General features: G+C 41.1%; 1 protein-coding gene across 5 annotated transcripts in view; it reads right to left on the reverse strand.

Annotated features, from left to right (window-relative positions):
* Window positions 1-946: 946 nt before the first annotated feature.
* The window catches only part of slc12a4 (solute carrier family 12 member 4), a 184,102-nt gene continuing 162,482 nt past the window's right edge, over window positions 947-22,566 (reverse strand). For all 5 annotated transcript variants that reach the window (XM_085991376.1, XM_085991377.1, XM_085991381.1 and 2 more), the window contains exons 19-24: window positions 14,494-14,663; window positions 13,628-13,759; window positions 13,418-13,525; window positions 11,378-11,565; window positions 8,058-8,191; window positions 947-1,836 (exon numbers count right to left, since the gene is read on the reverse strand). In XM_085991376.1, coding sequence (XP_085847502.1) covers window positions 1,745-1,836; window positions 8,058-8,191; window positions 11,378-11,565; window positions 13,418-13,525; window positions 13,628-13,759; window positions 14,494-14,663 — 824 coding nt within the window. In that variant the 3' untranslated portion in view covers window positions 947-1,744. The remainder of the gene's footprint in view (window positions 1,837-8,057; window positions 8,192-11,377; window positions 11,566-13,417; window positions 13,526-13,627; window positions 13,760-14,493; window positions 14,664-22,566) is intronic.

Here is a 22,566-nt window from a genome sequence, read left to right on the forward strand (position 1 = left end):
GTCTTGACCAGAGTTTTCCCATTTCTCCCTCCCCATGTCTCAGCTGACAATTTTTTATTTGCAGGGGGAGGGGGAATGTGTGCAAACAAGAAACACCACTCATGGTCTTTATCTGGCAAAATTTAAAAGAAGCAACATTTGTCATACACCACTGAATATCACTGCAGTTGCATCCGTTTAGTTGTTCCCAGCAGCTCTCGTCATAATAAAAAGCAGCCCCACAGCTCCAACTGCTAGTGAAATGTCAGATTGAAAAGACCCCACCCAGGATAGTTATCACGTTTCCATCATTAGAAATGGAAAAACAGGGCACTGGGGCACCCAAAATTTAAAAATCTTAACTTAAAAAAAAATTAAATGTGCATTCATCAAGGTTACAGCACAGCCACTACACACTGCTAGCACAGGGCCATCTTTTCTGAACTGTGTTCCAAAGACTACTGCAGTGCTAGATTAGCAGTTATACTGCACTGCAGGACTTAAGTTGCAACAGTATAAATGACAATGCTGCGTTAATGCAATGCAAGAGGACACGAGACTGAAAAAGTGTTCATTTTTCTGAATTATGTTGCACTCAACTATCTTATCCAAGATTATAAACTTATCACATGGCTTCTGAATTTGAGCATTACTTGACACTAGAACTCAAACGTGTGACCAATGCTACTTGGCTACCAAGGAACAGCTATAATATGGAAACAGATGGTCTGGTTTGATAAACTATATACAGTGCTTTATTGAGAAAATAACATTTTGGTTCACTATTTACTTTTAATATGGTAAACAAAAGCAGATTATGGTAAAGGAAAAGCTCCAAAATACTAGAATAATTTAACAGCTGACAGAGTAGTTTTGCAAAAATTTCCAACCGAACACATAGCAGCTCCTTTTCTTGTGCAATTACAAGCTTACCGTCACTGGGACACCAATTTCGGACACTGCATACGAGGTTGCAGTACATTTATTTTAAAATGTGGTCCACCAACTGGTGGTCCTAATTATTTTCAGTACATACTACAGGAAAAGCCACAGTGCTTTTTATTCTAGACATCGAAAAAATAAATACTAAAATAAATAGGATTTTTTTTGCCAATTACACAATCACAAGCCTTGGAAGATACAGCTAGACAGTTTGGATCCCACTACTTCATAATTAGTGTCTACTGCGAAAAACACTGTTAAAAGCTATCCATTAACAAATAGCCAAACTTGCCGAAACATTTTAAAATCCATATAGAGGGGATGTAGTGTTGGAGACACCACTGCAACTTGTGACTGCCAGCTGTGTCCTTGGGAAATAGTCTTAGGCTGCATTACAGTCAAGCTGCCACTGCAGCTCATTTCCATAAATGTATTCTTAACTGGGGAAAAAAAAGCAGTGCAAAGCTCAATACTGACTCTCCAGACAGGGATTCCAAGCCCAAAGTCCAAGCTTATTCCTGGCAAAGGTAAAAAAGGTTGTGTATTTTTCACAATCTTTCTTCTGCCTTCACATTTGTAACAACCTGTCACATCTTAACATTGCTTGGTCATACTGCAGATGTGTTCTCGACTCTGAAGATAATTGCATTTATTAGGAACGGCACATAATGCTTCAAATGACACTGGGCTTGGAAGATGAACCATGGGAATCTTTGTCTGAAAGGTCGACCAATAAAAGGAGTTTTTATTAGAACACACAAGTTTTTGGAATGTCTTCTGTGTTCAGGTTTCCATCACATACGTCTTCAGAAAATAGTCATGCTCAAGAGTAAATAGTGATGACTTCACAACCACCACCTCGTACCAGCAGTACTCTCTCCAGACCTTCTGTAAGTACCTCCAGAAATTCCATATCTGCAAACAATGTGTCAAGGATACTTAAAAACAGTCCATTTGAAAACAGTGTCTAATATAGTGATGCCTTTTAGGGTTGTGCTTTAAGGTGCACATAAATGGGTATTTTTATATAGACAATTACAACTGAGAAGCTAGGAAGGAATATTAGCATTCGTGATCCAAAGAGGGTGACTAACCATCTAACTATGAAAGTAACTTGCCTATCTTGTGGTCTACTATCTTTTAAATAGATATAAATATACATAGCCACCACCAGCTATCTATATAGTATGTTAAAAATCCTACATCTTTGGGAAATTGCTGTCAACTGTTTCCATTTTAATTATAATAAAAAAGGGGGCGTGTGACATGTCAGCTTGATAATACAGGAAACTTTCTGGTATCCGGCACTGATGGGACCGAGCTGGTGCCGTACCATCAAAACTGCCGTAGAAACCAGCGCTAATGTTAAAACATACGGAGCTTTTGAGCTCCGTGTGAATCAACGAACTCTGTTGCTTAGCAACAGCTTCAAAACAGTCGGCCGCAGCTTAAAAGCGTCTCTGCAGCTAAGCAACAGCTTCAACTAGACCTTGCAGAGCCTGACTGGAGAAAAAAAAAGCAACGAGAAGTAAAAAAAACTTATAGGAAACGGCTCCTGAATTTTGCCGGTAGATAGAGCTTTCCGGACATTTAACCTCCAGTTAAATGAAAGTTTCCTGTACATGGGAGAATCAGGCTGAATATAGAAAGTACAGAGGAGAAGTGAAACAGGAAATAAGAGGGGCAAAGAGATAGTACGAGAATAGACTGGCAGCTAACATAAAAGAGAATCCAAAGGTCTTCTATAGGCATATTAACTGTAAAAAGGTTGTCAGAGGAACAGTGGGACTGATTAGGGACCAAAATGAATATCTACTGGTGGAGGCAGAAAGCTTGGCCGAGGGACTAAATAAATACTTTGCATTGGTGTTTACCAAGGAAGAGGACTTTGCCAAAGCTACGGTAAATGAGGAGGTTGCCGAGATACTGGATGAGATAAAAATAAAGAGGTACTAGAAAGGTTGACAGTAATTAAAGTGGATAAGTCACCCGGTTCGGATGGGATGCATCCTAGGTTGTTGAGGGAAGGAAGGGTAGAAATTGCGGAGGTGCTGTCCACAATCTTCCAATCCTCCTTAGATACAGGGGTGGTGCCAGAGGACTGGAGGATTGCAAATGTTGCACCCTTGTTGAAAAAGGGGAGAAGGTACTGGCAATTACAGGCCAGTTTAACGGTGGTGGGGAAACTTTTACAAACAATAATCCGTGAGAAAATTAACTGTCACTTGGACAAGCATGGACTAATAAAGGAGAGCCAGCACGGATTTGTTAAGGGCAAATCATGTTTAACTAATTTCATTGAGTCTTTTGAGGAAGTAACAGAGGGTGGATGAGGGCAGTGCAGTTGATGTGAATATGGACTTTCAAAAGGCATTGGATAAAGTACCACATATTAGGCTCGTTAACAAAATTGAAGCCCACGGGATAAACGGGCAGTAGCAGCATGGATACAAAATTGACTAAGGGATAGAAAATAGAGTTGTGGTGAATGGCTGTTTATTGGACTGGAGGGAGGTATACAGTAAAGTTCCCCAAGGTTCAGTACTATTCACTGCTATTTTTGATGCACATTAATAACTTGGACTTGGGGGTACAGGGCACAATTTCAGAAACTGCAGATGACCCAAAAAGTGTAAAAAAAGTGAGAAAAATAGTAATAGACTTCAAGACGACAGACACACTGGTGGAATGGGCAGACACGTGGCAGATGAAATTCAACGCAGAAAAGTATGAGGTGATATATTTTGGTAGGAAGAATGAGAGACAATACAAGCTAAATGGTACAATTTTAAAGGGGGTGCAAGAGAGAGAGAGAGACCTGGGGGGTATTTGTGCACAGATCTTTGAAGGTGGCAGGACAGGTTAACAAAGCAGTTAATAAAGCTTATGGGATCCTGGGCTTTATAAAGAGAGGCACAGAGTACAAAAGTCAGGAAGTTATGCTAAACCAATATAAAACACTAGTTCGGCCCCAGCTGGAATAGTGTGTCCAATTCTGGGCCCCACACTTTAGGAAGGACGTGAAGGCTTTGGAGAGGGTACAGAAGAGATTCACTAGAATGGTTCCAGGGATGAGGAAATACAGTTAAGTGGATAGACTAGAGAAGCTGGGGTTGTTCTCCTTGGAGCAGAGAAGGCTTAGAGAAGATTTGATAGAGGTGTTTAACATCATGAAGGGTTTAGGTAGAGTAAATAAATAGAAACGGTTTCCAATGGCTGAAGGGTCGATAACGAGAGGACACAGATTTAAGATGATTGGCAAAAGAACCAGAGGCGACATGAGGAAAAACCTCTTTTATGCAACGAGTGGGTAGGCTTTGGAATGTACTGCCTGATAGGGTGGTGGATACAGATTCAATAGTAGCCTTCAAAAGGGAATTGGATAAATACTTGGAGAAAAAATTGCAGGGATATGGGGAAAGAGTAGGGGAGTGGGACTAACTGGACTGGTCTTTGAAAGAGCTGGTACAGACACAACGGGCAGAATGGCCTCCTTCTGTGCTGTACTATTCTATGATTCTATGTCCACCTCCACTAGAGAGTAAATACAACATGACAAGTTTGCACAAGATGCTTCCATTATCAGTGTGGATGCAAGAACTTATAATGGAAATGTATATAAAAATAAGGTCAGAATATCTGATTTTAAAAGAGGGACTGCATTATGCCTGGCCCAATTATTCCCTACCCTCCAACTCCACCTCACCTGTGATTTCCGAGTGGTAAGGTCAGAAACTGAGAGAAGCGAGATATTAGGAACAAAACCCAACTGTTTATTTGGTGTAGCAGAGAAACATCTCTTACAGGCTGCAGGCAAGACACACAATTCTTACTGCACGATGGCAAGATGGAGGAAGAACCTCTGAGTCATACCCATAATGCAATGCCACATTACCGTATAAACTGGTGTACCAGGACATTGAATACATGACCCATTACCTTAAAAACTGGTGAATGTGAACCCTTAATATTTGGCTCCATCTGGTGGATAACTTAAACATTACATCCCAGATTACTATATCACCTGAAGACAATACTCAGTTTTAACCCTCTGTATGCAATGCCACAGGAAATCGACTAGCAATAATAACTTGATTTATGAAGTGCCTTTATTCCTTCAATTCTGCTTCTGTCTGGTCCGTGCCACTTTAGAAAATAAGAAACTGAATGGGGAGAAGAGCAAAGTGATCTAGGGATACAGGTGAACAAATCATTAAAAGCAGCATCGCAGGTTAGCAAAGCAATTTAAAATGCTAACAAAGCACTGGGATTTATTTCTAGGGGTACAGAACTCAAAAGTAGTGAAGGTATGTTAAACTTGTATAGGATCCTGGTCAGGTTGCACTGAAAGAGTTCTTTCTGGTTCTGGTCTTCATACTGTAAAAAGGACATAGAATCACTGGAGGAAGTGCGAAAAAGATTTACAAGGATGGTACCAGAACTGAGAGATTACAGCTATCAGGAAAGATTGAACAGGTCTTTAGAAAAAAGACTTAGAGACCCCTGATAGAGGTCTTTAAAATTATGAATGGGTTGGACAGCATAGATTTGTGGGAGACTCCAAAACCAGGGGACATAAATACAAGATAGAAACTAATAAATCCAATAGGGAAATAAGGAGAAATGTCTTTGCTCAGAGTGGTTAGAATGTGGAACTCGCTATCACAGGAGGTGGTTGAGGCAAATACTTGGATGCTTTCAAAAGGAAACTAGATGAGTACGAGAGAAAAGGTAATAGAAAGATATGCTGAAAGGCTGAGATGAGGTAGATGGAACAGGAGACTCATGTGGAGTATAAATGTGGGCACTGACTAGATGGGCCAAATGGCCCGTTTCGGTGCTGTATATTTTATGTAATTCTATGTTATGTAGAAAAGCGACACTGCGACAAAGGAGATGCTGGAGGTGATAAAAAGCTTGGCCACAAAGCTGAGTTTTAAGGAGGGCATTAAGGAGAGGTAGGTGGAGGGGTTTAGGGAAGGAATACAGAGCATGGGGCCTAGGTGGCTGAAGGCAGGGCTGCAAATGCTGAGAAGGGAGAGGGGATGCACGATCTGCCAGTGTCAGAGGAATGGAGAGTTCGGTGGGGATGGGGAATTGTAGGGCTGAATGAGATTATAGAAATAGCAAGTGGAGAGGCCATGAATGGATTTAAATAAAAGGATGAGAATTTTAAATTCAATGTGCTAGGGGAATGGGCGCCAATGTAGGTAAGCAAGCAAAGGGCGAAAGGCGAGTAGGACTTGGTGTCAGGTAGGATACTGGCAGGAGAAGTTTGAATTAGCTTAATTTATATAGTGTGGAGGATGGGAGGCTAGCAAGGAGAACACTGGAATAGTAGAGTCTGGATGAGGGTTTCAAGTGCTGATGAGCTGAGGCAGGGGTGGAGGTGGGTGATGTCACAGAGGTGGAAGGAGGGCATCCTTTTGAGGGGGGGGGCAGAGGAAGGGGAGAAAGAGAAGCCAGTTTTGGAAATGCTCTGGCCACCATTAGATAGGTGAAAGTGGAACCAAGCAAGGGCATTCCCACTGAGCTGGACTGTGGAGGAAAAGGCATTGGAGAAGAATGATGTGGTTGACTGCAGAGAGGTCAGAGATTATGCACCACGGTCACAATCACCGACAATGTAATTTGTGACTTTGGTTATGGCCATTTCAGTGTTGTGGCAGGGACGGAAACCTGATTGGAAAGATTCAAACATGGAGTTGCAAGAAAGATGGGGATTGAAAGGCAACAACACATTTAAAGGAAAATTTTGCAGGGCTATGGGGAAAGAGCAAGAGATTGGGACTAATTGGATAGCTCTTTCAAAGAGCCGGTAGAAGCACGATGGGCCACATGGCACACATGAATGAACATTACATAGGCTTGGCTGAGATTAGAATAGACATGTCCTAGTTGTAAACAGAGGACCTTCCCTTACTCCAGGCACCTTGTATCAAATGGATCAAAAATTGTTACACTTGGTAACTTAATGTTATAATAAATGTTACATTATCTAATTAACCACCATCAGCCCACAGATGCAAAATTTCACTGGATCAACAACCCCAGCAAGCACTCCATAAAGCAAGGCGCACAAGTCCAACAGAAGTTGTCCTTTATTTAGTGAGCCTTCCTCTGGGGGTTCAGTGAGTTAAGGCACATATATATATTATATATATATATTAAATAAAAAGTCCAAACATCTGCCCTGAACAGCAAAGCATGTATTTACTGATGAGAAAAACCAAAGGAGCAAATCTTTATGAAAGTACTCTACTAGAAATATTGGGGGATTTTGGGGTGAAAATAGCAAAACTACAAAGAGACTTATACTTCCAACAGGCAGAAGTTCTGAAACTGCAGAATATAATTTCAGAGAAGATTTTAATTAGGATACTGGAAGACATAGTGGACTAAACACTTTCATTTGATATCCTGGCATTTAGATTTGAGTCAGGTCAGATTAAAAGGATGAAAGTCTCCTTTTGCAAAAATACTGCATGAAATTAATGTTGGCAGCCTAACTCAGTGTGCAGTGACCCCATATCAACACACTGCCTACAGATTAGCATAAGTTGACATTCCACTCAAAGTGAAGTTCTACTATTTGTACTGTTGTCAGGATGTTATCTGTAGCGTGCAATATGCAGTTGGCAGACTTACATTGCCAGCTGGACATCTGATTGATCTTAGCAATGAAGGTAGCTAATTCCCTGCCACTGACATCACCAGCCTTGAGCTCAAATTTTATCCAAACTAAAGAATTTTTTTTAATAACAAGTTTGTCGCACTTTACTTGGATGGGCAAACTGTGTCCAATCAATCCTCTATGCAAATATAAAATATCAGGTTAAGTATCTCTCAGTTATTTCCATGTACTCTATTTAAAATTAGCTTTGAGAAGCAAAGGAAGTGAGAACCGGACAACTCAAACTGAAAAACTTGATGACAGTCTCAATAATTTTAAGAAAATCGACAGTGGAAAAAAAATGCTAAATTGTTCGGATGTTAAAAGTTATAGCTCTGTGGGTAGATTTGATTGCCATAAAAAGTTGTTGTCTTGCACTCAACTGGAATATCATCATGCTTTATCTTTTGACTAAGTATTCTTGCAAGACTATTTACAGGAAAAAATGTTTGATAAAGGATACAGTTTTCATCTCCATCTTGGTTCTTTGGCGGTCCAGGCATGTTTAGCAAAACCAGTTTGGCATCATGGGACCTATTTACAATGACTTCATTCAGCTTCACTGCTGTGTGCATTCTCCTTACATTGGACTGGTCCCTGAAAAAGGTAAACAACATCCTGGTTCAACACATTAAAAAGTACTGGGTATAGATACAATACAAGCTGTGTTAAGATAAAGTTAAGAAATTATTTTAGATACAGGCAACAGTATCACTGCAGACTGCAGTGAAAGGTTCATTACTTACAGCTATTCTAGAAGACTTGAATGTTCCTTCATGTTTCCATTTAATATTGAGTGAACACAAAGTTGAGTGAACACAAAGTTGAATGATTGCATTCAACTCATGTTTGATTAATCTAATTGGATTTTTTGATGAAGTAACAGAGAGAATTGATGAAGGGAATGCAATGGATGTTGTCTACATGGATTTTAGGAAGACGTTTGACAAAGTACCACATAGAAGGCTGGTTAACAAAATTGAGGCTCATGGATTAGGTGGGTCAGTGGCCGCTTGGATAAGGAATTGGCTTAAGGACAGAAAACAGCGAGTTGTGGTAAATGGCTGTTTTTCAGACTGGAGGACGGTAGACAGTGGTGTTCCCCAAGGGTTAGTGCTGGGGTCACAGCTTTTTTTTTAATATAAAAATGACCTGGATATTGGAATTCAGAGTAGAATTTTGAAATTTGCTGACGACACCAAACTTGTGGGTGTGGCAAACTGAGGATGATACCAATCGACTGCAACAGGACATAGAAAGGCTAGCAGAATGGGCAGACAAGTGGCAGATGGAACTTAATACAGAGAAGTGTGAGGTGATGCATTTTGGCAGAAGGAACAGGGAGAGGCAATATACACTTAATGGCACAGTTTTAAAGAGTGTGCAGGGACAGAGGGACCTGGGAGTTAATGGGCATAGGTCCTTGAAGGTGGCAGGACATATTGAGAGAGTGGTTAGCAAAGCATATAGGATCTTGGGGTTTCATAAATAGAGGTATTGAGTACAAAAGTAGAGAAGTTATGTTGAACCTTTATAAAAGCACTGGTTAGGCCACAACTGGAGTATTGCGTCCAGTTCTGGTTACCACACTTTAGGAAGGATGTGAAGGCCCTCGAGCGGGTGCAGAAATTATTTACCAGAATGGTTCCAGGGATGGGAGATCTTAGCTACAAGGACAGGTTGGAGAAGCCGGATTTGTTTTCATTAGAGCAAAGGAGGTTGAGGGGTGATTTGATAGAGGTGTACAAGATTATGACGGGTTTGGATAGGCTAGACAAGGAAAGGCTGTTCCCACTAGTTGATGGTACAAGGACTAGGGGACACAGATTTAAGGTTTTGGGCAATATACGGGGGTGGGGGGGGGGGGGGGAAATGTTAGGAAACACTTTTATGCAGAGAGTGGCAAGGACCTGGAATTTGCTGCTGACGGAAGTGGTGGAAGCGGAGACACTCAATGTTTTCAAGGGGAGACTGGATAAGCACGTGAGGGAAATAAACTTGCAGGGATATGGGGATAGAGCGGGGGAATGGGACTGATTGGATTGCTCTACAGAGTGCTGGCACGGACTCGATGGGCCGAATGGCCTTCTTCTGTACTGTATGACTATGACCCATTAGCCTAATTGTGTTGGGTTTTATGCATGCAAGGAAAAGGTCAACAGAAAAGGACGGTGGAACAGAGTAGGTTTTTTTGCATAGTTCAGATGCCTTCAGTCAGCAAGAGAATAAAAATAAAGCACTCAGAGATACAAGGATTATAAATTAAAGCAATGTGTTTATAGTGAACCAGCCTCCTTCTCTCGAAAAAGCAGTAAATGGAGTCGAACGGAGTTGACAGCTGACCTTAACAAAGGGGCTGCCAAAAGAAACTCAAATACTGAATAGTTTCTAAATAACAATGGAACAAAGTAAAATTATGCCTATTCCCATCCAGAAACATAAAAGCAATTAAAATTTGGTCTTATTCTAACAACTTGCTTATTAAGGGGGCAACCCAGTTATTGGTCTTTCCTGAGCAGATGAGTTTAGCAATTTTTGTCAGTTTATCAGTCAAAGTATTGTATATTAGTTGGAGTATTGTGAACTGTTTTGGGCACCTTTATAGAAAGGATAAAAAAAACACAAAAGGAAACGGTGTGTTGTCGATTCACTAGATGTTACCAAACATGAGAGGTTATAGTTAAGAATACACACTCACACGAGAAATTAATGCTTTTTTCATTACTATTCAGTATGAGTTTCTTTTGGTAGCTCTTTGTTAAGGTCAGCTGTCAAATCGGCCAAGAAGCTTATGGGATGATGTGATAGACATATTCTAGATTACAGAGGTTATGAAAAGGTAAATAGTAATGGATTGTTTCTGTTGGTCAGCGAGATGATAAGGAGAAGGCACAAATTTAGATATTCACAAAATAAATTAGAGGTTAGAGAAAATTTCTTTACACAGATGATGGTTACAATGTGGAATTCTTGAACACAAACTGTTGTTGAAGCAGAGTACATAAATGTTTTTGAAAAGAGAATTTGATAATTGCTTGTAAGAGGAATATTGGAGTATGGGAACAAACAAGGGAGTGGGACTGGACTTGGTGACATGTGGAAAAAAAACATGAGCACAGACCTAATGAGCTGAATGGCCTGTTTCTGTGGTGTAACCTTCTATGATAGTTTTCCCTCTGCCAGATACAATTTGGCAAAAATCTATTCCAAATTATTCAAATTTCTAACTTGACAAGCTAACCAAATAGCACTCACTAAAAGCATGGCAATGGCCTAGAACTTTGAATTCAAGAGCTAATTGAATGGAGAAAGTAAAAAAAAAAAAGTCAAAGCAATGCATCATTGCTAACATGGCACAACTCCTCAATCTCCACCACCCCCTGCCCTAGCAATTAACTTTAAACTCATCTGGGGTCAAAAATCACTCTTCGGAGATGTACTTTAAGTTTTAACAAGCATCATTGACAGATTCTTTTTCCATTGTCAGCATCAAATGCAATTGCACTAAACTGGCAGTAATCAAACCTTATATAACTAGTCTATGAAATTTGGTCTCACTCTGTTGAACAATATAGTTATTTTGTTCATAACTTTGATGCTACTGTTAAGTTTAGGAATGTTAACACATAATGGTGATAGCTTTTTGTTCCTCACTATTCTAAATCAATTGTCAGAAAACACCAAATATAAATAATAGCAAGTAACAGTTCAATAATACAGGAGGAAACTTAGCATTCATTATTCGCCGAATGTGGTCCCTAAAGGGAGAGGACTGACACTTACGGTTTAATACTGATTAATTCTCTGAAACTGTTTGGTGTGGTGGCTCTATTCCGGTTTCTTTCAGATTCACATTTGTCTTTGGTCCATGTCATCTGTATTTTGTCAGGGTAAACGTGTACCTCTTCCTCTTCATCCAAGTACACATTTCCTTGATGAATTATTGAATTCCTGTCCTTTACCAACTGAGCCTGAAAGAAAGCAAAATGGGACTTTTAAATACCTGATCACAGAATCAGCATGTATTAGTTCTAAAGAATACATGCCAGGAAGAGTCGGGAAGAAGTAGAGACATTTTAAGATGGAGTGCCTTGACCTCCACTATGTCACTAGTAATGAGATTCTTGCATGTTTACCAAAGAGTCAAGGCAGGCAGCAATAGTTAAGTAACCATGCCCGTTCTCTTAAGAAGTTTTACACTATAGGATTGTACACAGAGCCTAACGCCCTCCATGAGCTGCACTGCTTAGTAAAGGAGCCTAACTCTGGGTATTGACAGGATCACAGACCTACAAAAGATATGTCCAAGAATATTCCATCAGGTTAAGGGTGCCAGCATCTGAAATAAACAAGAGATCCAGTTCCCTCATTTGCACTCAGTCTCCACATTATACAGTGGTGCCCAGCAGCGCGCCAGAGAGCCACGGTTAAGCTAAAAGTCCTATGGATGCTACTCTCCTAAAGCAGAATCTTGTATTAAGTGAAAAAGGCATTCTGCTTGTTACAGCCCAAGGCCACACACAATGCCAGAGTGCAGACAGGAACTGATGGTAGGTTGTCTACTGAAAGCTCTGCACTCTGGGCAGACTGCATGCTTGATTTTATTGTGCCTACAAAGAGCCTACTGTCCTCTCTGTAGATTGCCTTAAGTTCAACCCCGATCTAGTGCTGTGCCAGCATGATCAGTGAAGTGTGCTATTGCTGAGACATTGAGGTGCTAGTGCTCCTAGAATTGAGGAGTTGTGTATGAAAGTGAGCGTGTGCATGACTTGGTGTATGGATGTGTCCACCTGATCACTCCCCGCCTCCTGCCCGCCGAGACCACACAAGGAAAACACAGTATACTGTCATTATAACAATATCGTGCAGACTCAATGGGCCGAATGGCCTCCTTCTGTGCTGTACTATTCTATGTATTGTACTATGCTATTTCTGATGTAGAAGAGGACCTGCATACTTCTGAAGGCTAAGACAACCTACCCATCCTCTTATCAAACAACATTGTAACACAAAAACATTCAACTTTCTGCTTCTGCAGCTCCCAGTTCAGGGAGGGGAGGAACTCGGAGCATTGTAGACCCAATTAAATCAAGCATATAGTCTGCCCAGGAGTGCAGAGTTTTCACAAGAAAAAGCCACCATCAGTTCCTGTTTGCACTCTAGCATTGACAAAACCAAGTGAGAGGTTCTCTCCGAGCACACAGCAACCAAATTTAAAGAGGCACAACTCAAATATAGATAATAAAAATATTCATCTTGTGATTTGAATTGTGACAGAGCCCAGCAACAGAATCCTAGATCCACAAAAAAAATTACATAAAAGTGTGAAATAAAAATGTGTTACCAAGGCATGCAGATGCTCAGGAATGCAAGGCTTAGGATCACATCAGATTGAACAGTATCAGTATTGCCCTGAAATTTAAATATGTACTTTTATGGAAAATATTTTGAGTTAGTTAATATCTCGTATTGAAGTAATTGGAAAATAATACAAAAGAAGCTAGCAGGATGCAGCATGTGACAAGATGAACCCCTTCACTTGCAGGGGAACAACTGAGCGGACATTAGAAGAGCCTAAAAAAGGCAGGTAGAAATTACCAGATGTTTAAGAGATTTTTAAAAATAGCTGCTTTTAAAACCTGAAATCAATCATGGAACAAATCCAAGTCCAAGAATAAAAATGTTTAATATACTCAGTTTCAGAATACTTATTTCCAGCTCAGGTTAGTCTGCTGAAACAACTAATTTGTGACTATTGATACAATCTGTATAGACCAAGACACTCAGATTAACGTGATAAATATTGAAGTTATTGCAGCCTACCTCTCTTTCTCTCTCAGTCTTGGACAGCCTCATCTGCCTTAACATCTGTGACCGCTGCTCCATCATGAGAGTCCTTTCATACGTATAAGCTGAAATATCACTGCCGTGCTGAGGACAGAATTTGATACTGTTACTGTAAGAACGTGCATTTTTTCTTTAAAAAATCTGCATGTTGCTGATGCACTTTGCCCTACCAGGTTCACTCCTCACCATTTCAACGACTTCAACTTCTGCTTCAATGCGCAGATGATAAAGAAAAGTTGCAAGATCCTTTTTCATTTGAATACTGTTGTCATCCATTTGGGCTACAGTGAAAATGCGCATTTTGCATTTTTTCCAGACCTGCACAGAATTCCAACAACATTAATTTTTGTTTTGCGTAGCCAGTGAAACAAAAGTCCAATATAAAACAACACATAATGGACACTATTTCCATCAACTGGTGTGAATTCTGACAAAAAAGGAAAATGTAACTTTCATCTCCCATCAGATGATGATGTGATTTCTTTTGTTTTTTTAAAGCTTACTGTTTTAAACCAATCCAGCATACTGTGCTTCCCCTCCAGTGCCAACTTTGCACTTAGTACCATGTAAACTGAGCAATTAAACACCACATCCTTTATATTACTGCCCCCACAAAAGATATTTGATATACTGTAACTTAAAAAATAAAGTAATTGAGGATAGGTTGTCTCGTTGTATTAGGGTGTTTTAATTTTCAATATTTTTCTTTATGAAACTAATTTTATACTGTATTACTGCCAGATTTACTGTATTTATGCTATAAGGAGGGAAGAAATAGTAAGTGGGTCAATATATATTCTAAATCAGCTTGCATATTGCCACAATTCTCTCAGCAATTGGCAGTTTTCTGAACCAGTGAATTGCAAGCTTGGCACTAGTATAAGCTAGGAAAAGTTCATAACGGCAGATTATATATGGTCTGTTGGAAGTAGCAGGTTCTTTAACCCAAATGTCCTTTTTTGGTTGTAATCTTTTATATTATTATCTATACATGCACAACTTATCTATACATGCACAACAAGATCGTTATACTTCAGGTACATAGTCCACACCTTGTGTTGTCGGAGAAGAAATGGAAGCAGCATCAACATGCCTCCATCATGCACAATCCACCAAACATCAATGTGGCCTTCAGTAAAGCGCTCATGGTTACTTGGGTAGAAAGAAACATTTTTTGGCACCAATAGAGCTAGGTGACCAGCTGTGGTGACTCTCACAGTATCTATAAAGTAAGATTAGCGTTACTGATTTTGAGATAAGTTTGCTCACTAACCAAGGAAAAAAAGATGCATTTCTATTGCTAATCAGCCAAGTTAGCTCATGAAAAATATGTACGCACTCCTATGTCAAGTTTCTGGAAAATATAAAAGGGCAAACTAGTCAGACTAAAATTTGTTCATAATCCAGGAAAGAAAAAAAATACCCATTATTAATACACACGGAACATTACGGGATCAGTTGACCTTGACTGGAAATACAGAATGACCTTAAAATATGAATTTATTTTGGTGTATGTTTAAGTACCATATTGTTTGTTTAATTGTGTAGGGCAAAATAGCCATACCTAATTTGGCCACACAGTGGTTACAGTTAGAAAGCACACTGTGGTTGTCACCAATAGGTTAGCACAAATTTGTTATTCAGACTCAAATACCGCAGACATCAAGCTGACTCCATAGCTATTTCTGAGATGCATAATTCATATTTTCCATTATCTTGATGTTCTGCACACCCTAACCTTTCACTGACCTTGAAGTCCTATCTTCTCCAGCTGAGGCACTCACTGAAAATTACTTGTTGGCAGTCAAGACAGTTAATTGCTGTTTATTTGTTTGAGGAATGCTCCCAGATATTTTTAAGGTTGCTTCATATTTGTAAGTGTACACTTACAGTAGTCTGTAGTCCAAGTTGATTCACTTATTGACATATTTAACACGAGCCTCAAAAAAAGCCTAGGCAAAGACTACGAACTCTGGGAATTCCCTGTACCAGGGATTATAATTGTAAAGATAAAGAAGTTCTGCACATTGGGCTTGATTTTCAGTGTGCCGTGGAGTCGGGTTTGGAGGCGTGCGGGGCGTTAAATTCCCAAAATCGGGGGTCCCGACCCCATGCCAATTTCAAATGAGACGGGTACCCACTCCGCACTGGGACCCGCCTACCCGAGGCGGGAAGGGATTAGTGCCAATTAACTGCCTGTTAACAGGCAGTTTTTAGCCTGATCCCTATTTTTAAGCTTGAACTGTGGGAATCCCGACAGCTCCAAACCATGCCAAGTTGGAGGAGTCGGGCTGTCGGGTTGAAGGGCTTGGAGGGGTCGAGATCTCGGTGTTCAGGTGAATGATGTGTGCATGAGTGCAAAGGCAAGTGTGTTTGGTGTGTCTAAAGTGATTAAATAAGTTTTACATACATTTTCTTACTTTTTCAGCCTTCCTTCCTTTAGGTTCGGGGAGTCCCTCATCTCACCGGCACAGAAAGCAGAATGGCTGCAATCTGTCAAAAGTGACAGCCTGCAGCTTTCTGTGCAGGAAAGGTTTCTAACCGAGTCTGTGGAGAAGGACTCATGTTAGAAGCAAGACTGTCAGTGTTTGACAGCTACAAACAGCTGTGAAACACTGATATTTCATCTGTCAAAACGTCTTGACAGATGAAATTTCAGTCTGGGACGTCACCTGTTGCCGGGTGGCCCTTAATTGGCCTGCTGAGCCCGCTGGGCTGGCTCAACAAGGTCAATCAAGTTAAAATCGCGTGGATTGGCCACATCTCGATGGAGACGGGACTACAACCCCGAAAGTTGTAGTCCTGCCTCCAACCCGACTTCTGAATGAAAATCCAGCCCATTGTGTCACAGTCTAACCACAAGGAAGGTGTTATAAATGAAGAGGTTCAAGGGGGTAAAGTCTGTGCTGCCGGTGCCTCGCTTGGCAGCAGCGCAAATTGGATATTTGGGCACACACAACTAAGAATTTTGACCACTAAAATTAAAGAGTGCAAAACTAGCACATTTTCCAACTGTTGTCATCTAAGCACCAAGACTATATTAGATGCTTAAAATTATTCCTTGAAATCCACTACATTTTATAATAAAATTTTATATGGAGATTTTATTCAGGTTTGGGTCATTATGTGCCAACAGTGGCCATAGAAACATAGAAGATAGGAGCAGGAGTAGGCCATTTGGCCCCTCGAGCTTGTTCCGCCATTTAATGAGATCATGGCTGATCATCCAAATTCAGTACCCTGTCACTGCTTTCTCCCCATATCCCTTTAGCCTTAAGAAATATATCTAACTCCTTCTTGAATATATTTAATGAATTGGCCTCAATTGCCTTCTGTGATAGGGAATTCCACAGGTTCACCACTCTCTGGGTGAAGAAATTCCTCATCTCAGTCCTAAATGGCTTACCCCTTATCCTTAGACTGTGACCCCTGGTTCTGGACTCCCCCGCCATCAGGAACATCCTTCCTGCATCTAGTCTGTCTAGTCCTGCTGATTATGAACTACATAAGAACATAAGAAATAGGAACAGGAGTAGGCCAATCGGCCCCTCGAGCCTGCTCCGCCATTCAATAAGATCATAGCTGATCTGACCCTAACTGCCAATCCACTATCACAGAACCATCTCCTGCATCTAACAGAATTAGACACACGAAATAGGAGCAGGATCAGGCTACATGGCCCCTGGGCCCGCTCCGCTACCCACAGGGCCATGACCGATCCGAACCTAGACTCATGTCCAAATTCCTGCCCGCTCCCCGTAACCCTTAATTCCCTTTACTTCTAGGAAACTGTCTATTTCTATTTTAAATTTATGTAATGATGTAGCTTCTACAGTTTTTTGGGGCAGCATATTCCATGGACCTACCACCCTCTGAGTGAAGTAGTTCCTCCTCATCTCAGTTTTGAAAGAGCAGCCCCTTATTCTAAGAATATGCCCCCTAGTTCTAGTTTCACCCATCATCGGGAACATCTTCCCTGCATCCACCCGATCCAACCCCTTCACAATCTTATATGTTTCAATAAGATCGCCTCTCATTCTTCTGAACTCCAATGAGTAGAGTCCCAATCTACTCAACCTCTCCTCATATGTCCATCCCCTCATCCCCGGGATTAACCGAGTGAACCTTCTTTGTACTGACTCGAGAGCAAGTATGTCCTTTCTTAAGTATGGACACCAAAACTGTACGCAGTATTCCAGGTGCGGTCTCACCAATACCTTGTACAACTGAAGCAATACCTCCCTATTTTTATATTCTATCCCCCTAGCAATGAAAGCCAACATTCCATTGGCCTTCTTAATCACTTGCTGCACCTGCATACTAACCTTTTGAGTTTCGTGCACCAGGACCCCCAGATCCCTTTGTACTTCAGTACTTTCCAGTTTCTTGCCATTAAGATAATAACTTGCTCTACGATTTTTCCTGCCAAAGTGCATAACCTCACACTTTCCAGTATTGTATTCCATCTGCCAAATCTCTGCCCACTTACTTAGCCTGTCTATGTCCCCTTGAAGGTTTTTTATGTCCTCCTTTCCCCCCCATCTTAGTATCATCTGCAAACTTTGATATGTTACACTCGGTCCCCTCCTCCAAATCGTTAATATAGATTGTAAAGAGTTGGGGACCCAGCACTGACCCCGGCGGAACACCACTAGTTACTGATTGCCAGTCTGAGAATGAACCATTTATCCCAACTCTCTGCCTTCTGTTAGATAGCCAATCCTCTATCCATGCCAGAATATTACCCCCAATCCCGTGATTTTTTATCTTAAGCAATAATCTTTTGTGTGGCACCTTGTCAAATGCCTTTTGGAAGTCGAAATACACTACGTCCACTGGTTCCCCTTTATCCACCCTATACGTTACTTCCTCAAAGAACTCCAGCAAATTTGTCAAACATGACTTCCCCTTCATAAAACCATGCTGACTTTGTTCTATTAAATTATGATTATCCAAATGTCCTGTTACCGTCTCCTTAATAATGGACTCCAAAATTTTACCTACCACAGATGTTAGGCTAACCGGTCTATAGTTTCCAGCCTTCTGTCTACTGCCCTTTTTAAATAAGGGTGTTACATTAGCAGTTTTCCAGTCTGCCGGGACCATTGCCGAGTCCAGGGAGTTTTGGAAAATTATTACCAATGCATCCACAATCCCTACCGCCACTTCCCTCAAGACCCTAGGATGTAAGCCATCAGGTCCAGGTGATTTATCTGCCTTGAGTCCCATTATTTTACCGAGTACCACTTCCTTAGTGATTTTGATCGTGTTTAGCTCCTCCCCCCCCTTTAGCCCCCTGTTTGTCCAGTGTTGGGATATTCTTAGTGTCTTCTACTGTAAAGACTGATGTAAAATATTCATTCAGTGTTTTTGCCATCTCAATATTTCCCACCATTAATTTCCCAGTCTCATCCTCTAAGGCTATAGTCCAACAGCTTTATTTGAAATCACAAGCTTTCGGAGCGCTGCTCCTTCTTCAGGTGAAGGAGCAGCGCTCCGAAAGCTTGTGATTTCAAATAAAGCTGTTGGACTATAACCTGGTGTTGTGTGACTTCTTACATTTGTCCACCCCAGTCCAACTCCGGCATCTCCACACCATCCTCTAAGGGACCAACATTTACTTTAGCCACCCTTTTTCTTTTTATATAACTATAAAAACTCTTACTATCTGTTTTTATATTTTTTGCTCATTTACTTTCATAATCTATCTTCCCTTTCTTAATCAATCTTTTTGTTATTTTTTGCTGTCTTTTAAAGTTTTCCCAATCCTCTATCCTCCCACTAGATTTGGCTACCTTATATGCCCTTGTTTTTAGTCGAATACTATCCTTAATTTCTTTACTTAGCCACGGATGGCTGTCTTTTCTTTTACACCCTTTTCTTCTCAGTGGAATATATATTTTTTGGAAGTTGTAAAATAACTCCTTAAATGTACACCACTGATCATGTATCGTCTTACCCTTTAATCTATTTTCCCAATCCACTCTACTCAATTCCGCTCTCATACCTTCATAGTCTCCTTTATTCAAGCTCAGCACGCTTGTTTGAGATCCAACCTTCTCACCCTCTAATTGAATATGGAATTCAACCATGTTATGGTCACTCATTCCAAGGGGATCCTTTACTAGGACATTTTTAATTAATCCTGTCTCGTTACACAGGACCAGATCTAAGGTTGCCTGCCCCCTGGTCGGTTCAGTTACATACTGCTCAAGAAACCCATCCCTAATACACTCAATGAACTCATCCTCAAGGCAGCCCTGCCCAATTTGATTTGTCCAATTAATATGATAGTTAAAATCCCCCATAATTATAGATGTTCCCTTATTACAAGCCTCAACTATTTCCTGATTGATACTCCGTCCAACAGAGTTGCCACAGTTCAGAGGCCTATAGACTACGCCCACTAGTGTTTTTTTCCCCTTATTATTCCTTACCTCCACCCAAACTGTTTCATTGTCCTGATCTTTTGACCCAGTATCATTTCTCTGTATTACAGTGATTCCTTCCTTTATTAACATAGCCACCCCACCTCCCCTTCCTTCCTGCCTGTCCTTCCTGATCGTTAAATAACCTGGTATGTTTAATTCCCAGGCATTGTCACCCTGCAGCCATGTTTCTGTAATGGCCACAAGATCATACCCATATGTAGTTATTTGTGCCATTAACTCGTCTATTTTGTTACGAATGCTACGTGCATTCAGATAGAGAACTTTCAAAGATGTTTTGTGACACTTAGTTCCTGCTTTTGCCCTTTTTATTACTTTACCTTTTACTCCATACCTTCTGCCCCTTCCTGACATGCTCTGGTTTTTAATTTCCCCACTGCTACCTAAGTCTATGACCTTCTCTGTTGTTATTTGTATTATTTGCTCTCTAGGAACCTCCCCCCCACTAGTTAGTTTAAAGCCCTCTCTATAGCCCTAGTTATATGATCCGCCAGGACTCTAGTCCCAGCACTGGCCAAGTGAAGCCCGTCCCAACAGAACAGCTCCCTCCTGCCCCAGTACTGGTGCCAGTGTCCCAGGAAGCAAAACCCATTTCTCCCACACCAGTCTTTGAGCCACGCATTTAACTCTCTAATTTTATTTGTCCTAGCCAAATTCGCTCGTGGCTCAGGTAATAATCCAGAGATTATTACCCTTGTGGTTCTGCTTTTTAACTAGGGGGCATAGTCTCAGGATAAGGGGTCGGCCATTTAAACCCGAGATGAGGAGGAATTTCTTCACTCAGAGGGTTGTGAATCTTTGGAATTCTCTGCCCTAGAGGGCTGTGAATGGGGAATCTTTGAGTATATTCAAGGCTAAGAGATAGATTTTTGGACTCTAGCGGAATCAAGGGATATGGAGATCGGGCAGGAAAGTGGAGTTGAGGTTGATGATCAGCCATGATCTTATTGAATGGTGGAGCAGGCTCGAGGGGCCATATGGCCTACTCCTGCTCCTAGTTCTTATGAGTTATACATTATGGGGTAGAGTTCCCACTTTGGGTGCAATCGGCAATCCAGATGCAAATTGTGTTAGTTTTCCGAAGTGAAGTTATGGTTCAAGTTTCCGGTCAAACTCGTCTGCATAATCAAATGTAAATCTTAAATGAACCAACGCAATCGGGCAGCGTTTTAGAATGTAATCGTTTATTTTTTCTTGCATTAAAAAAAATTAATTGAAGAATTTAAGAGTGGTAACCTGGTGCAGTTTTATTAATACAGCTGAAACATAGAAGATAGGAGCAGGAGTAGGCCATTCGGCCCCTTGGGCCTGCTCTGCCATTCAATGAGATCATGGCTGATCATCCAAATTCAGTACCCTGTCCCTGCTTTCTCCCCATATCCCTTGATCCCTTTAGCCTTAAGAAATATATCTAACTCCTTCTTGAATATATTTAATGAATTGGCCTCAACTGCCTTCTGTGGTAGAGAATTCCACAGGTTCACCACTCTCTGGGTGAAGAAATTCCTCCTTATCTCTGTCCTAAATGGCTTACCCCTTATCCTTAGGCTGTGACCCCTGGTTCTGGACTCCCCGACCATCGGGAACATGCTTCCTGCATCTAGTCTGTCCAATCCTGTCAGAATTTTATAAGTTTCAATGAGATCCCCTCTCATTCTGCTAAACTCCAGCGAGTATAAGCCCAATCGACCCAATCTCTCCTCATACACCAGGTATCAGCCTGGTGAATCTTCGCTGAACTCCCTCCATGGCAAGAACATCCTTCCTCAGATAAGGTGACCAAAACTGCACACAATACTCAATATGTGGTCTCACCAAGGCCCTGTACAATTGCAGCAAGACATCCTTGTTCCTGTACTCAAACCCTCTTGCTACGAAGGCCAACATACCATTTGCCTTCTTAACCGCCTGCTGCACCTGCATACTTACCTTCAGCGACTGGTGCACAAGAACACCCAGGTCTCTTTGCACTTCCCCTTCTCCCAGTCTATTGCCATTCAAATAATAATCTGCCTTCCTGTTTTTGCCACCAAAGTGGATAACCTCACATTTATCCACATTATAGTGCATTTGCCATGTTTCTGCCCAATCACCCAACCTGTCCAAATCGTACTGGAGTTTCATGACATCCTCCTCACAGCATACCCTCCCACCCAGCTTTGTGTCATCTGCAAATTTGGAGATATTACATCCAATTCCCTCGTCCAGATCATTAATATATATATTGTGAACAGCTGGGGTCCTAGGACCGATCCTTGCGGTACCCCACTAGTCACTGCCTGCCACTCGGAAAACGACCCGTTTATTCCAACTCTTTGCTTTCTGTCCGCCAACCAGTTCTCTATCCAAGGCAATACCTTGCCCCCAATCCCATGTGCCTTAATTTTGCACGCTAACCTCTTATGCGGGACCTTATCAAAAGCCTTCTGAAAGTCCAAATACACCACATCCACTGGTTCTCCCTTATCTATTTTACCAGTTACATCCTCAAAAAATTCCAGTAGATTAGTCAAGCATGATTTACCTTTTGTAAATCCATGTTGACTTTGTCCGATCCTGTCACTGCTTTCCAAGTGCTCTGCTATTACGTCTTTTATAATGGACTCTAGCATTTTCCCCACTACCGATGTCAGGCTTACCGGTCTATAATTCCCCGCTTTTTCTCTGCCACCTTTT

Source organism: Somniosus microcephalus, chromosome 6 (genome assembly GCF_052327205.1).
Source record: "Somniosus microcephalus isolate GS21.2 chromosome 6, FLI_Smic_1.0, whole genome shotgun sequence".
Lineage (NCBI taxonomy): Eukaryota > Metazoa > Chordata > Chondrichthyes > Squaliformes > Somniosidae > Somniosus > Somniosus microcephalus.